This window comes from Tursiops truncatus, chromosome 2, assembly GCF_011762595.2.
Source record: "Tursiops truncatus isolate mTurTru1 chromosome 2, mTurTru1.mat.Y, whole genome shotgun sequence".
Lineage (NCBI taxonomy): Eukaryota > Metazoa > Chordata > Mammalia > Artiodactyla > Delphinidae > Tursiops > Tursiops truncatus.
The window spans coordinates 94,221,073-94,237,032 of record NC_047035.1 but is presented as its reverse complement, the minus strand read 5'-3'; the positions used below and the strand labels follow the sequence as shown (position 1 = coordinate 94,237,032).

Genomic DNA, 15,960 nt, shown 5'->3' with positions numbered 1-15,960 from the left:
AACTACTGAGCCTGAGCTCTAGAGCCCGTGAGTCACAACTACTGAGCCCATGTGCCACAACTAGTGAAGCCCGTGCACCTAGAGCCCATTCTCTGCAACAAGAGAAGCCACCGCAATGAGAAGCCGGCATACTGCAATGAAGAGTAGTCCCTGCTCACCACAACTAGAGAAAGCCTGCATGCAGGAATGGAGGCCCAATACAGCCCAAAAATAAAGAAACAAATTAAGAAAAGAAAAGAAGGGAAAAATCACATAATCACTGCAATAGATGCAGGAAAAGAATGAAAAAATCTAACATCCATTCCTGATTAAAGGAAAAAAAACAGCAGACGAGGAATGGAAGGAGACTTCCTCAATTTGATAAATGACTTCTACAAAAAACTTAACATCATATTTAATGGTGAAGGACAAAGAACTTGCTCGCCAGTATCAGGACAAAGGCAAGGATGTCTGCTCTCATTACTTCTATTTGACATTGCACTGAAGGTTCTAGCCAGTGCAATAGGGCAACAAAAAGAAAAGAGATATTCAGAAAGGAAAGGAAGAAGTAGAACTATCTTTATTTGCAGATAACATGATGATAGAGAAAACCTGATAGAATCTACAAAATTGCTACTGGAACTCATCAATGAGTTTCTCAAGTTTGCAGGGTACAAGATGAACATACAAAAAGATTAATTTATCTCAACAAACAATCAGAGATCAAAGTTTTAAAATACTACTTATAATAGAATCAAACATATAAAATACTTAGAATAAATCTGACAAAACATGTAGAAGACTTGCACAGTGAAAACTGTAAAATATTGCTGGGGGAAATTAACGAAGACCTAAATAAATGAAGAGATAAAATGTATTCATGGATCAGAAGATTCAATATTGTTAAGACATCATTTCTCCCCAAACTGATTTATAGATCAAAATACCAGTAGGCTTTTCTATAGAAATTGACAACCTAATTCTAAAATTCATGTGGAAATAAAATTTAGAATAACTAAAACAACGTTGAAAAAGAACAAAGTTGAAGAACTAACAGTAACTGATTTCAAGGCTTATGAAGTAACACTTTCAAGACATTGTGATAGTAGGATAAAGACAGACAAAAGGATCAAAGGAAGAGAATAGAATGTTCAGAAGTAGAGAGATGTGGACAACTGACTTTCAGGTTCAAAGGCATTTAAGTGGAGAGATGATAGTCTTTTCACCAAATGATGCTGGAACTATTGAATACACAGGTGCAAAAACCAAACAAAAAAAAGAACTTCCATCCAAACCATATACAGAAATGAACTCAAATTGGTTCAAAGATCTAAATGTAAAACATAAAAGTATAAAATTTCTAAAACAAAACAGGTGAAAAATTTTATGACCTTGAGTTAGGCAAAATTTCTTAGATACAACACCAAAAGCATAATCCATGAAAGAAAAAAATAGATAAATTAGACACTATCAAAATTAAGAATTTCTGCCCTGCAAAAGACACTCCCGAGAGAACGGAAAGATGAGTCACAGAATGGGAGAAAATACTTTGCAACTTACATATTCAATAAAGGACTAATTTCCAGAATATATAAAGAACTCTCAAAACTCCAGAAAAATATATATAAAAGATAAAAAGATATACAGATGGAATATAAGCATATGAAAAGACGTTTGACATGATTCATCATTAGGGATGCTACAGTGAGATACAACTACACACCTATTAAACTATCTGAAATTAAAAATACTGAGCATAGCAAGCGTTGGCCGCAACGTGAAGAAAATGCAATTCTCATACACTGCTGGTAGAGATGTAAAATGATCAAACCACTATGGAAAATAGGTATTTTTAAAAAACTTAAACATACACTAACCAATGATCCAGCCATTCTACTTGCAGGTATTTACCCAAGAGAAATGGAAGTATACATCCATACAAACACTTGTACACAAATATTCATAGCAACTTTATCTGTAATAGACAAAGACTGAAACAACTCAATGTTCATCAATGGTGAATAGATAAATTGTGGTTCATCAATATAATGTAATACTATTCAGCAATAAACAGAAATGAATTACTGATATATACAACAATATGGATGAAAATTAAAATAATCATGCTGAGTTAGAAACCAGTTAGAAGAAAGTATACACTGTATGATTCCATCTACATACAATTCTAGAAAATGCAAACAGAAAGCAGAGCAAGGGCTGCATGGTGATTGGGAAGGGCAGGAACAATGGGAAGGAAGAATTACAAAGAGATGTTAAGAAACTTTCTGAGGAGATGGACATTTTGATTTTGGTGATGTCTTCATGGTGTTTATATATGTGTGTGTGTGAACACAGATTATTCTATGTCAATTATACCTCAAAAAGCTGTTAAAAGAAATGATATTATATGAGAGAGACAACTGGGGAAATATGAATAGCAACTCTTTATAAGGTAATATCATTGTGTAGGAATTTAATTTCTTCAATACTGTGTGTTAACAGTATTGTAGTTACATAGAGAAATAATTTTTAATATCCACAGAGGAAGGCATCTAGCTGACAAGAGAGGGATCGCAATGGGAGGCTGAGGAAGATGAGGCTAGAGCAGTGAACAATGTGTGATGGCGTGGTGAAGACACTCATTTGTCAGCTGACCTAAGATGGTTGGAATAGAGTGCTAAATGCAGGGCCCTTTCTGCATACTAATCTCATGCAATCCCCTCACCTAGCCTTGGCATAACAGAAAGTTTCTATTAGCTTGCCATATTGGAGGGGGGATGGCACAGTTTAAGGTGCAGTAAGTTGTGTAATAAACTGTCACAATAGGGTCCTACAGAAATAGTTTTTTAAACTGCAAAAAAATGAAAGTTGACCCTTCCCTCAAAACATATACGAAAATTAACTCAAAATGAATCATAGACCTAAATGGAACTATACAACTTCTGGAAGAAAACAGGAGAAAATCTTTGTGATTTTGGGTTAGACAATGGGGTCTCAGACAAAGATTTCTTAGATAAGACACAGAAAAGCACAAACCATCTAAGAAAAATTGCTAAGGGACTTCCCTGGTGGTTAAGACTCTGAGTTCCCAATGCAGGGACCCAGGTTCGATCCCTGGTCAGGGAACTAGTTCCCACATGCATGCCGCAACTAAGAGTTCGCATGCCACAACTAAGAAGCCCATGAGCCGCAACTAAGGAGCCCATCTGCCGCAACTAAGACTCAGAACAGCCAAATAAATAAATTAAATAAATATGAAAAAAAAGAAAAATTGCTAAATTAGAGATCATCAAAAATTTAAAACTTCTAGTCTTCAGAGACACTGTAATACAATGAAAATAAGTCACAATCTGGGAGAGGATATTTACTAAACACATATCTGAGAGAAAGGACTTTTTCCATTGCTTTTTATATAAAGCACTCTTAAAACTCAATATAAATATCCAATTTAAAAATGGATTTGAACAGACACTTCTTTAAAAAGATATTTGCACATCAATAGACACTCAACATCATCAGCTATTACAGAAATGCAAAATGTGGCAAAAACCACGAGATGCAACTACACACCTACGAGAAAGGCTAAATTTTTTTAAAAAACAAATATAAGGATCAGGTGATGATGTGGAGCAACTGAAACTCGCATAAACTGCTAGTGGGAAACCAAAAAGGCACAGGCACTTTAGAAAACAGTTTAGCAGTTTCTTAAAAAGTTAAATATGCGCTTAGCATATGATGAAGCAATCCCACCCTTAGGTATTTTACCCCAAAGAAATGAAAACATATGCTCGCACAAAACATATGTTCACACACACGTGTGAGTGTTTTCAGAGGCTTTGTTCAAAACTGCCAAAAAACTAGAAAAAACTCAAATGTTCATCAATCACTGAATGCGTAAACAAACTGTATATCCACACAACTAGAATACTGCTCAGCAATAAAAAGGAATGAAATACTGACAGGTGCAACAAAACAGATAAATCTCCAAAGAGACTAAGTGAAAGAAGCCAAAAACAAAAGGCTACATTCCACATGATTTCAGTTATAAGACATTCCGGAAAAGGCAACATTACATGGACAAAAATCAGACTGGTTGTTGCCAGGGGCTGGTAGTGGGAGGAGGATGGATTGACTACAAAGGGACATGAGGGGTCTTTTGGGAGTGCAAAAATGTTCTTTACCTCAAATGTGGTGGTGGTTACAGAACTAACTATACGTTTGTCAAAACACATCACACTGTATATTTAAAAACAGTGAATTTTGTGAAATGAAAATTATACATAAGTAAACCTGACTTAACAAAATAATAAAACAAACCTAAAAAAAACAAATGAGTGAAAATAAATGTAAGAAAAATCAACTTACAGTTTTTCCAATTCAAGGGTCATCATGACGATGCTTTCAATTGCTGTGACACTTGTGTTGTTCCCATGTCTCTGAAGGAGAAGCCCAAACATGCATGATATAAAACCCAAAGACAAAAATTCTACACTTAAAAAGATACTTAACATGTGATTACTTCAATTCTGGCTTCTGACTTGCCACAGATGATAATTCCAAAGAGCTCTTATTGAAGAAATTTACATTTGCATCATCAAATGAATGACCTTGGTGCTGAACAGCACAATCATTTTTTATTATCCTAGCTTCTCATTTTCAATTGCATCTACCTCTTTGATCACTCTTTTTAAAAAAAATAATGTACCCCTTATTCCTTTTTGCTTTCTGGGATAAATAATATTCCTACATGCATCTACATCTTCCATAACTATATGTGTTCTTCAACACTGTTCTCATTCTCTGCTGGCTGTCTTACCCGTATATTCTTTCTTAATCCTTTTCTTTGCCAATAACTCTTATTTTCAATAACCCAGTTAAAATCTAAATTATGACTTTTTACCCAAAGTACTCAATCTTTGACGAAAGAAAGAAGGAGCAGAAATTATCTCATGAGCCATGAAAGTGTTGCAATACTTACAAATATTTTAATGCTGGCAATTTAAAAAGGTAAGAATCTTCACCTGTTGTCAAAGGATTACGATTGAAAATTCTGAAAAATGGAATGGAATTAAAATTATCTGCATTTTCAATTACTTCCATGAAAGCTTATATTCATTTTTTTTGGTATGGAACTTGAAGGTCAAAAAAAACCCATTTTCTCTCTTTACCTATAAATCACCATTAGAATTTGTAAAACACCCTTTCATTGGGAACTAGGCAGGTCTCTAGATGATAAAGTGGAGAAGAGAAACAAAAAAATAGAAAAAAAGTGGCTAGCATAGAAAAAATATGCCAAAGAACTTTTCAGGTTCAAAACCCTCGAAGTGACTATACTGTTAGGAAGCCCTTGCTCTGTAAAAAACTACTATTTCTAGTGTCCTCCATAATTTAAGGTGATTTCTTTCATCTCTACAAATTTTTTGAAAATTTCATGATTTAAACTACCCAATTAAAGACAAAAATAGGTCTAATTCCTTGGTTCTGGAGCCAAAGAAGAAGCGATAAATCCAAGAGGAACTTGTGAAAGCCATACTCCCATCACATATTCCCATATGTATTCTAGTATCATAGCCTTTGTTACTGTGTATGTAATCAACGGTTTACTTGTCAGTCTCCTAGATTGTCAGCAACTTCAGAGCAGGGACCACACCTTACTGTCATTATTATTCCTGTGCCTGACATAGTGGCTATATATTTACTAGGTATTTAATAAATGTTTGCTGAATAAATAAATAACATTTTGTTTATGTATCAATAAAATAAACAAATTAATTTTGGGGAACAAAATTTTATTCCAAAATGCTGGAGTAGATTTTCTTCTTAGTCCTTTCTCTCTTTTTTTTTTTTCCTTTGCTCTGTAAAACAAGTAAGGGGGAAAAAAAAAACCCAAAAGAAACAGGAAGAAAGAAAAGAATATCTGACTTTAGGTTAACTCTACTCAAGAATTATTAGTGTACTTTTGCAGAATATTATAAAAATAATCATCAAAACTAATATCTTTTGGGTTGCCAGGGATCTGTGATCAGCATTTAACATTTAATCCTCACAGTAACCTTATGTGATAGATATATTACCCCATTGTACAAATGAGGAAACAGAGGCACAGAGAAGTTACATAGCTTGTCCTAAGTCATCAAGCTAGTAAGAAGCAGAGCTGGAATTTGAACTCAGTTCTGACTCTAAAGCCTGTGTTTTAACATGAATGAAAATAAAAGGGGGGGTTTTATAAAATATCTTTCACTTTAACCTTAATTTGGAGAGCACTAAATATAGAAATACCTTTTCAAACTTCATCTACCCATCTGGGAAAGCCTCTATGAGAATTATATTTTCTCTTTTTATTTTTTTATTTATTTTTCCTTTTATTTATTTTTTCCTTAATCATCTCCCATAATAAATATTTAATTAGCCTATGGTCATTGAGACTTTAGAGATTTTAAAAAACATTGCAGGAAAAGCAGTAATAAAATGATGGAGGAAGGACATCTAAAAATTCATCCCTCCATAGAAGCAACAATAACAATAACAACAACAACAAAACTGGCAAAAATGGTCAGAATCAACTTCTTCTGAACTCTGGATATTTAACCAACAGGCTCGCAACACACTGGGGGGCAATTTATTCAAGGAAAACAAATTAATTTCTGTAAGAACAATGAGATCTGTGTTGCTTGAACTTGTCCTTGACCTTTGCTCTCCATGCCAGTGGTAGCCTTGAAAAACAGCCCACATCCCTGGTACCAGAAGGAGCAGCATGGTCTGGGAGGTCCTTCAAAAAGACTCATTCCCAAAGAACTGTCATTGTTTTACATGTCTGGTGGTCCCCTGGAAGACCTCACGTGAAAGGCTTGTCTTTGACCCGACCACGAGCAGTCTAGTGAGAAAAGCCGTTCCTCAGGTGGCATTTCGGAAAACATTTTGAAGCAAATATTTTAACATGGCAGTTGCATGAGACAATGGATAACAGTTTGGGGCAAAAAACAGCCCAACCAAAAAGCTTAAAAAGAAAAGCTGAGGAATGAGATGTCCACAGAGACTGAAATGTGCCAATGTATTCCTGGGAAACTGGAAGACCACAAGACATATTCCTGGGAATGTAGGAAAATAACTGTTAGCATTAATAAATGAATTCAGCAAGGTTTCAGGATATAAGATCAATATTATTTCTAGGGCTTCCCTGGTGGCGCAGTGGTTGAGATTCCACCTGCCGATGCAGGGGACACAGGTTCGTGGCCTGGTATGGGAGGATCCCACATGCCGCGGGGCGGCTGGGCCCGTGAGCCATGGCCGCTGAGCCTGTGCGTCCGGAGCCTGTGCTCCGCAACGGGTGAGGCCACAACAGTGAGAGGCAGCATACCACAAAAGAAAAAAAAAATTATTTCTACACACGAGCAATGAGTAATCCAAAAGTGAAATTAAGAAAACAATTCCATGTGTAACAGCATCAAAACAAATAAAATACTTAGGGAAAAATTTAACCAAGTAAGTGCAAGATTCACACTGAAAAGTACAAAACTGTTGAAAGAAATTGAAGAAGATCTAAATAAATAAAAAGACATGCTGGATTCATGGACTGGAAGATAGTCATATTAAAATGTCACTACTTCCCAAATCAACCCATGGTTACATTGTAAATCCTTTCAAAATCCCAGCTGACCTCTTTCCAGAAACTGCCAAGCTAATTCTAAAATCATATGGGAATTCAAGGAAACAGAATAACCAAAACAATGTTGGTAAAGAACAAAGTGGGAGGACTCACACATCCTGGTTTCAAAACTCAGTTCAAAGCTACTGCAATCACAGTGTGGTACTGGAATAAGACAAGACATGTATATCAATGGAACAGAAATGACAGTATAGAAATGAACCCTCATATTTATGGTCTATTGATTTTCAACAAGCGTGCCCAAACAATTCAATGTGGTAAGAAGAGTCTTTTCAAATGACGCTGGGATAACTGTACATCCACACACAAAATAATGAAGCTGCACTCCTACACTTCACACCACATATGAAAATTAACTCCAAATGGATCAAATTTCCAAATATAAGAGCAAAGGCTATAAAACTCTTAGAAGAAAACATAGGAGTAGTCCTTGCAGTAGACAACAGTTTCGTAGATATAATACCCGAAGCACAAACAACCAAAGGAAAAATAGATGAATTGGATTTTATAAAAATTAAAAAGTTTGTGCTTCAAAGGACACTATCAAGAAAGTGAAAAAAACATACAGAATGGGAGAAAATACTACAGGTGGGAAGAATAAGACACAGTTGGGAGAAGAAAAGTATAGTAGTTGCTAGGTGTGACAGTCTCAAAATTTTGAACTATTACAAATAAAACAGCCACTCTAAATCATGGCAAAGGGCAGACCCAAGTTATTTTTTTTTTAGCGTTTATGCCTTTCTAAATCTGAGAAGCTGCCAGGATTCTAGTACATAGCAAAAAGTGATGACAGCACCCTGAAGTGTGTCAGCTTTTGTGTGTACATAGCTATCTAAAGGAAACCAGTGCTAGTTGACTGGGGGAGCATTAGTGCGGCTCTGTGACCGCAGCTCAATTTGCCTTCATAGTGTGGCCACACCTCCCTCATTGATATTCTCAACAACGGGGTAAATAATTTAATAGGGATAAGGCTTTGATTTTCCTCTTAATGTCTCTTAGTGCTTATGTTCTAGGTACAATATTGATGTACCACAGAAAAGGAAGCATGTGAATGTGCTCTGTCTGGTTAAGTTATATAGCCTTTATACACTGCAGAGTCCTTCAGTTTCTAAAATCATGGAGCTTGTATTGTTAGAACCAATGAAGTGACTAAAAGAATTTTTAAAAATAAGCCATCAGTCTGGACCTGCATAGGTGAATGAAGGAGAAACACTATAAATTCAGAAAGAAAAAGTATACTTAACATTTAGGATTATCAACCACTGCTGCTTTTCCATAATATATTTCATTCCTGATTTTATCTGAGAGAGATATGATTACTACCACCAGTCAAAAAGTGGTACTTTACTAATTAATAAACTCTTGGTTCATCTTTTTTTTTTTTTTTTTTTTTGCAGTACACGGGCCTCTCACCGTTGCGGCCTCTCCCGTTGCGGAGCACAGGCTCTGGACGCGCAGGCTCAGCGGCCATGGCTCGCGGGACCAGCCGCTCCGCGGCATGTGGGATCTTCCCGGACCGGGGCACGAACCCGCGTCCCCTGCATCGGCAGGCGGACTCCCAACCACTGCGCCACCAGGGAAGCCCCTCGGTTCATCTTTGAGGTAGATTTCAGATTTAAAATAGACTACCACACTGCTAACTACTTCACCTGATGTTTGTCAATAACACAGAGGCTTCATTCAAGAAACCTACTGACTTATAATTACCTGCAACCCGGTGATGAATCAAGGTTTTGTGGGGCCTCAACCTCATCTAATTTGGGAAATCCTATCTAATAAAAACATGCAAAGTTGTGAATACAAAAATCGCTAAGACCCCTCTCAAGACTTTGGAAGGGACCTATGCAAGTGAGGAGCCCTGAAGCCTAAGCTTCATTGAATTCATGATAAATCCACCTCAGCTGAGGCCCTTTTCCAAACTTATTTAATGCAGGCAACTTATAAACACCCCAGTAATATGTCATTATAGGTAGTAAAATGACTTAACTCGAGGGTGGCATCTTCCCTTGGTGGCTTGCCTTTGGAAAGAGATGCAATAAACTTTTTATCTCACCATGGCAAATGTTTCCTGAATCAAATTAGCTTTGTCTATTAGAAAGACTTAGCCCAAAACAAAGACTTACTATACTGTGACAATCTTTTGAAAGTAACTGTGAATGAGTTTTAGGAGTACAGTACTAATTTATTTCCAACTCCAGATAGTTCTGATTATCTTTCACTAACTTTTTCAGTCATTAAAGAGGAAAACAAATTCAAAAGGAACAAGTTGGTGCCTCTTCCATTACAAATCTTTTCTAACCTACCACCCATTTTCTACTTCATCCCCCGCCCCATCACCTTGTTACCCTGCTGCACAGATGCTAGAATGGCTCTCATCTATGTTTTCCCATCAACTTTCATCTTTCTCCTTCCAGTATGAAAGCTTCTTGGGGACAACGTTCCTGCCCTATGCGCCTTTGTATCTCCAGCACGTAGTACAGTGCTGACACACAGTGGGCATGGTACTCAGTGAATGTTTTTGAATGAATTCTTAATCTTTAAACTGTGATTTATTTATTTATTTGTTTGTTTGGTTGTTTATTTATTTCCACAATATATTTTCCGGTGTTGCCTACATAACTATAGTGAAACTCTGATTCTTATAAGGAACTCTTTGTGTTATAGGATGTTTAGGAAAGGTGGTGAGTTTAAGACCTTGTATTGATGCTACTAAAACCTCCTGGTGAAGGGACCTCATCAGCCTGCTCTCCGATGTACTGGCAAAAGAACAACTGACCCTTGGTGCTCTCTCCCCAAGGTAGGCATCAGCAAAGTAACAAGGGAAAGAAAGGAGGCCACTAAAGATAGGCATCTGCAGGAATTGCTAATCCAGTTCCAGACACAGCCTCAACACCTTCATTAACCCAAAATGTGTGAACTGTGTGAAACTGGATTTCTGACCCACAAGACAGGTAAGAGAATCTTTTCCAAAGCCAGGTGTAGAAGAGCTCTTTTTTACCTTGAGTCTAAAATCGCCTTCGGTCCATTGAACGTACCCACTATCATTTCCTTGTGTCATGAGAAATCACAGAATTTTTGAGCTGAAGGGGTGTAAAACCCACACTTCTTATTGAAGAGTAGTCAGCAAAGAACGTATATTGTATTAGGCTACAGCAATGTATTTTCTTTATATTTTTCACACTACAGCTGAACACAAACAACGTCTTTTTCCATATCTCAAAAGTTCCTACTGGCCACAAATATTACACTTCAGAGATATATGCTTTCTGAAAAATAATGTTCTGGGTGACTGGGGAATGCCCTGTGGTGTGTGTTCAGGAATTCTTTCTGCTTTGCCATTTAAAAGAGCTAATAATGGTTGGGGAAGCACCCACACCTTTTGCTCCCTGAAGAATTCGGTGCTAAACTTAGTTCTTTGCAGCTCTGTGTTGCATACATTTTAAGCAGTTAGGAACTTTGCACATGAGCAGGAATCAAAGTTTAATTCAAAAGTGGAACTTCATGGGCCATTCACATATTGGAGAGGCATCAATGGGATTCCCTGACAATGCGACTTTGAGTGTTTTTGCTTGGTGCCTTTTATTGCCCGAGCCAAAGTTCAGTACTATGGAAAGCAGAGGGTTTCATATATGAGTTAAACAAGTCTCTTGGCCTCTTTGTACCTAAGCTTCCTCATTTGAAAACAAATAAAATAAATGGCTCTCAAGACATCCTTTCCAGAATTCATACTGGGCTTACACCCAGCTAACCAATAACTGCAAGATGTTTTTATACACAGTTTTTCACATGTATTCATCTTCTATTTCACTTACTACTTGTGGAAAAATTTCATTCCATGCCAGGCCTGAAACGTTCCAAAGCTCAGTTCTGTGAGTAAATTGCAACCAAGATTTCTACCAAAAAAACACAAGCAAAATAAAAAGAAAAATATATATACTTTCAGAATATTTATCCTTTGGCAATCATTCTAATTTATATATGATGAAACATAACATCACCACTCCCTCCATGCACTAAAGAAATCTCACTGTGGAAGATATTATGATTTATACTTTCATGATTATATATGTGGTGCATTAGATACAAAATACTAAATGCTCATTAAATACTTGTGTTAAGTGATCTTTATTTCTCTAGAAAGGCAGCACTATAGACATTTTTGGCTGGATAATTCTTTGCCGTGGGAGGCTCTCCTGTACACTCTTGGATGTTTACTATCATCTCTGGCCTCTGTCCATATGCTATGTCAGTAGCATATACAGATCTGACAAGCAAAAATGTCTCCAGACACTACCAAATGTCACCTGCGTGCAAAATCACCTTGGGTGAGAACCACTGCTCTATAATGATTCACTCTGATCTGTGTAATAATTCTCACACTAATCTTTGCTAGAGACAAAAAGGATTTGCTACAAAATTTTACTGGTAATTTTAATCATATTTCAAAATGAGTAACAAATTAATTTTATAAAAAATTAAGCTTTATAAAAATTCCAAATATAATGAAGTTATATTTGTAACTTACATAAACTGCAAAAAAGGTAGTGGTTCTAATGTAATTTTTTCGACAGATGGTATTTTATTGCAGGAAAAATCTCTAGGAAAATTAAAAGGAATATATTGCTTCAATTTGCTATTAGATACCTAATTAGTAGGAATAACTAGTAGAGGTTAGAATGATAATAATAAATAAGAAGCTTTGGTCTAAACTCCAAACCTTAGGAATTACTATTTGAACCTTTCAGAGTTCCTCACCCTGCCTTCATCTTTCTTAAAAGTCTCACATTCAGGATCTTCATAAATTAAATATACAACTATAGATCCTGATAGATTTTGGAGGTAATCTTTCCTGAGAGAAGAAGCATTGATTAGATTCCACCTTTCGTTGTCTAATCAAATTCTAGATTATGAGCCCAAAGTTTTTATCTCTATATATCATTATAATTTCTTCTATTAAAAGGAATATTCTTATATTTATGCACTTCCCAGTATAGTTCTGTTTTTCTACGCCAATTCATTACCAGAAGAAATAAAAGATAACCTTTCACACAACTTGAAAGGAAGTTATTCCTATCATTAATATGTAACGTTAATTCAGGATTACACTTTCTATCATTTTGACTTTTATTCGAAAATACCTACTCTTGACGATAGCTGACTATCTTATTTCCATTGATTCTAGCTTAGTCTCTCATTTGACCTGGATGGGTATAACTGTCTTCTGACTGGTGTTTCCATCTCTACCCTCTCCCTTTCTAAGCCATCCTCCACGCGATCCCCAGATTAACTCTCTGGAAGTGGTTCTGAAATACCAGCATCACTTGTGAATTAATGAAGATACAAATACTCAGCCCTACTCTGGACCTCTTGAATCAGTAACTGTGGGGGTGGAGCTTGTGTTTTCACAAGCCCTCCAAGTGGTTGGTTCTGTTGCAGGCTAATGCTTGTCCTAAAGCACTGCTGTGGTAACGTGCTAGCTTGGCATGTTATCCTTGGCTAGGCCTCCAAAGCCCTAGATGATCTGGCTCTAATCTCCTACTCTTCCCACTTGTACTCTACAGGTACTCAGAGTATTTTTCCTGTGTTTTGCCTTTCTCCCACTTTCCTTTCCCAACCTTATTCTTCCCAAGATGTCTGTCATTGAAACCCAATGGCCCTTCGAGGTCCCATTTAAACAGCATTGCTCTAGTAACGTCTTCCCTGATCCAATTTGAAGTCTTTTTTCCTTCTTTTGTGCTCCAGTACCAACTTGTAGCTCTCATTGCCCATATTCATTTCTTTCTTTAAATATAGCTCTTTTTGCAACCCATTTCCTCTGAGTATAAACTCCTTCAAAGTATGGACTAGATCCTGCTTATGTGCATCATCTTTCATATTTAAAGCCAACGCGTGGACATAAAGCAAACTCAAATATTTATAAAATCAACAAATAGCTGGGGAATGGATAGAAGGAGGAAATGACTGTTTTAAAAGAAATGTAGTTTTATTACTTCATGGTGCCTCCACAGCACTCTGTCATCATGGTTTGAGCTTATATGCTTATTTTGCCTATGAGATCATGAGTTGCTATAAGGAATCCTGTCTTACCCATTTTCGTGTTTAAAATAAGCCTCTTGTTTTCATCATTTGTCTCTCTTGCTTGAAAACTTGCAGTGGCTCCCCATATCTTACAGTGGAACTTTCAAACCTGGATTGCCGATAGCCAAGGTTTTTCATAATCCTTTTATTGTTACCTAACCCAATTATTTTCAGCCAGACTAATCTATTAAATTCTGATCATCCCTGCAGTCACACCTTTGCCTAGACTGTACTGCCTATTATTTTTCTGGCAAATCACAGCCAATCTTTAAGTCCCAGCTAAACGTTGAGCTTATCCATGCAGCCTTCGGTGACCTCCACACCCCTGTGATTACAGGTTGTGGTGAACTACACCACCTATCTGTATTTCTCTTCATACTTAATTATATATTACCTCCCTTTTAAGGCACATCCCCTTTCTTCCAACTTGTCATGGTCATTTCTGGAGACAATGCCATATACTTCTGTGCCTCCCAAAGTACTTAGCCCTGGGTTGGGCACAAAATGGGTGCTACATATAGAAAGCCAGGGGACAAAGATGAGTTCTAGATATAACTGAGGGATGGAATAATAATAATAGCTAACACTAAAATATATGCTAGGCACTGATAGAAGAGCTTTACCTATATTAACTCATCTAAATCTCCCAATGAGATTGGAGTCATTGGGAGATTGAGGAGTCATAGGAGTCATCCTATGAGATGATGACTACCATAATCCCCATTTTACAGATGAGGAAATTGAGTCATAAAGCTAATAAATGACAGACCTGGGTTCAAACCCAGTTAGTCTGGCTCCGGAATTTCTACTCTTAACTACTTTGTTGTATTACCACCAATGAGATGGGGATAGGGACATGTTGCTGTAAAGACGATGGAATAAAGATGGGAGAAGAGTAGATGTTAAGGAATTAAATAATGGGGTAAAAAATGGAGAAGGAAAAAATAAGGGCAATTACAAGTAAAAGACTGGAGGAGAGGGAAAAATGGTAAGAAGGAGAAGGAAGATAAGGAATCATTGACAAACAAAAGGTGAAAACAGAAAGTCAGTCAATGTGGATTGGGGAGAAAAGGAGGACCCAGGAAGACCTGAAGAAAGGCTGCCATGTCAGGCAGGATGCAGAGAACAAACGAGGAGAGGCGAATCTTACATGATGGTGAAGGTGCCATTGTAGGCGTTAGGCTCTGGCTCAGGCACTCCGTGGAGCTTCTGCTTTGGGCTGAGACCAACACACGACAGCGTCTCGTTTGTGCAGGTACAGAGCTCACATATGCTGAAGTTTGTGGTGGCATTCTGTTCTGGCTGCTTCTTTTCTGGGGTATATTTTACACCAGGAAGGCCTGTGGATACTGAATACTGAGTCGAAGGAAAAAGAACTGTCTCAGATGCCCTTGGTTGCTGAGATATGTTAACTCCCAGGCCCACAGGTAGAACTGTGACTTGAGTCAGGTTTGGTTGTGCAAGTGTCACCTCAGGGTGTTTTGGAGGGGAAGCTGTAGTCTGCTGTAGGGATGTACAATGTCCAGCCTCCATAGTGGATTCTGGAGTGGTGGTTTGCTCTAGGCCCACATAATGAACTCTGACGCTGGATGATGTTGAATGCTGACCTTGATCCTTACTTGGATTTGGAACTGTCACCTCCTGCTGGAATGGAGATTTACGTACAATGTACTGAGGTGCCTCTGGAGGCTGAGTTGGGGTGTGCTGCATGATTGGAGAAGGTACAGTCTCCATATTGGATCCTGCAGTAATGTTAATTTCCACATCCATAGGTTGATTTGTGAGTTGAGTCAGGTTTGGCTGTGCAAGTGTCATCTCAGGGTGTTTTGGAGGGGGAGCTGTAGTCTGCTGCCGGGCTGCAGCATGTTCAGACTCTGTAGTAGGTTCTGGAGTTGTGGTAAGTTCCAGGTCCAAAGGTTTAACTGTGATACTGGGTGATACTGGATGCTCAGCATGATCCTGATCTGGGGCTGGAACTGTCACTTTGGAGTACAGCGGAGACTGAGCTACAACTTCCTAATGAGCTCTGGAGGCTGAGCTTGGGTCTGCTGCATGGTTGGAGAAGGATCAACCTCCAAAGTGGATTCCAGAGTTAACGTAAGTTCCAGGTCCAAAGGTTGAATTGTGTCCTCAGTCAAGGTTGGATGCTGAGCCTGAACTTGCTCTGGATTTGGAAGTGTCACCTCGTGGTATGTTGGAGGAACTACAGTCTCCTGCAGGGGTGTGGAATGTTCAGC

At 37.7% G+C, this 15,960-nt stretch overlaps 1 protein-coding gene across 1 annotated transcript; it reads right to left on the bottom strand.

Annotated features, from left to right (window-relative positions):
* Positions 1–4,376: 4,376 nt before the first annotated feature.
* On the bottom strand, positions 4,377–15,724 carry LOC117310404 (leucine-rich repeat-containing protein 37A3-like). Its single transcript, XM_033849963.2, has 4 exons — positions 14,874–15,724; positions 11,458–11,538; positions 4,958–5,029; positions 4,377–4,415 (listed from the first exon to the last, which is right to left on the bottom strand). Coding segments are annotated over exons 1-3 (747 nt in total). The 5' UTR covers positions 15,539–15,724; the 3' UTR covers positions 4,377–4,415; positions 4,958–5,028.
* Between the last annotated feature and the right edge of the window lie 236 nt (positions 15,725–15,960).

Coding starts and splice junctions, on each gene's coding strand:
- LOC117310404 (XM_033849963.2), bottom strand. CDS start 15,538: ATGACACTTGCACAGCCAAACCTGACTCAACTCACAAATCAACCTATG. Junction 11,539..14,873: donor AATGGCACCTTCACCATCAT/GTAAGATTCGCC, acceptor TTTTTTTGGTAG/AAATCTTGGTTGCAATTTAC.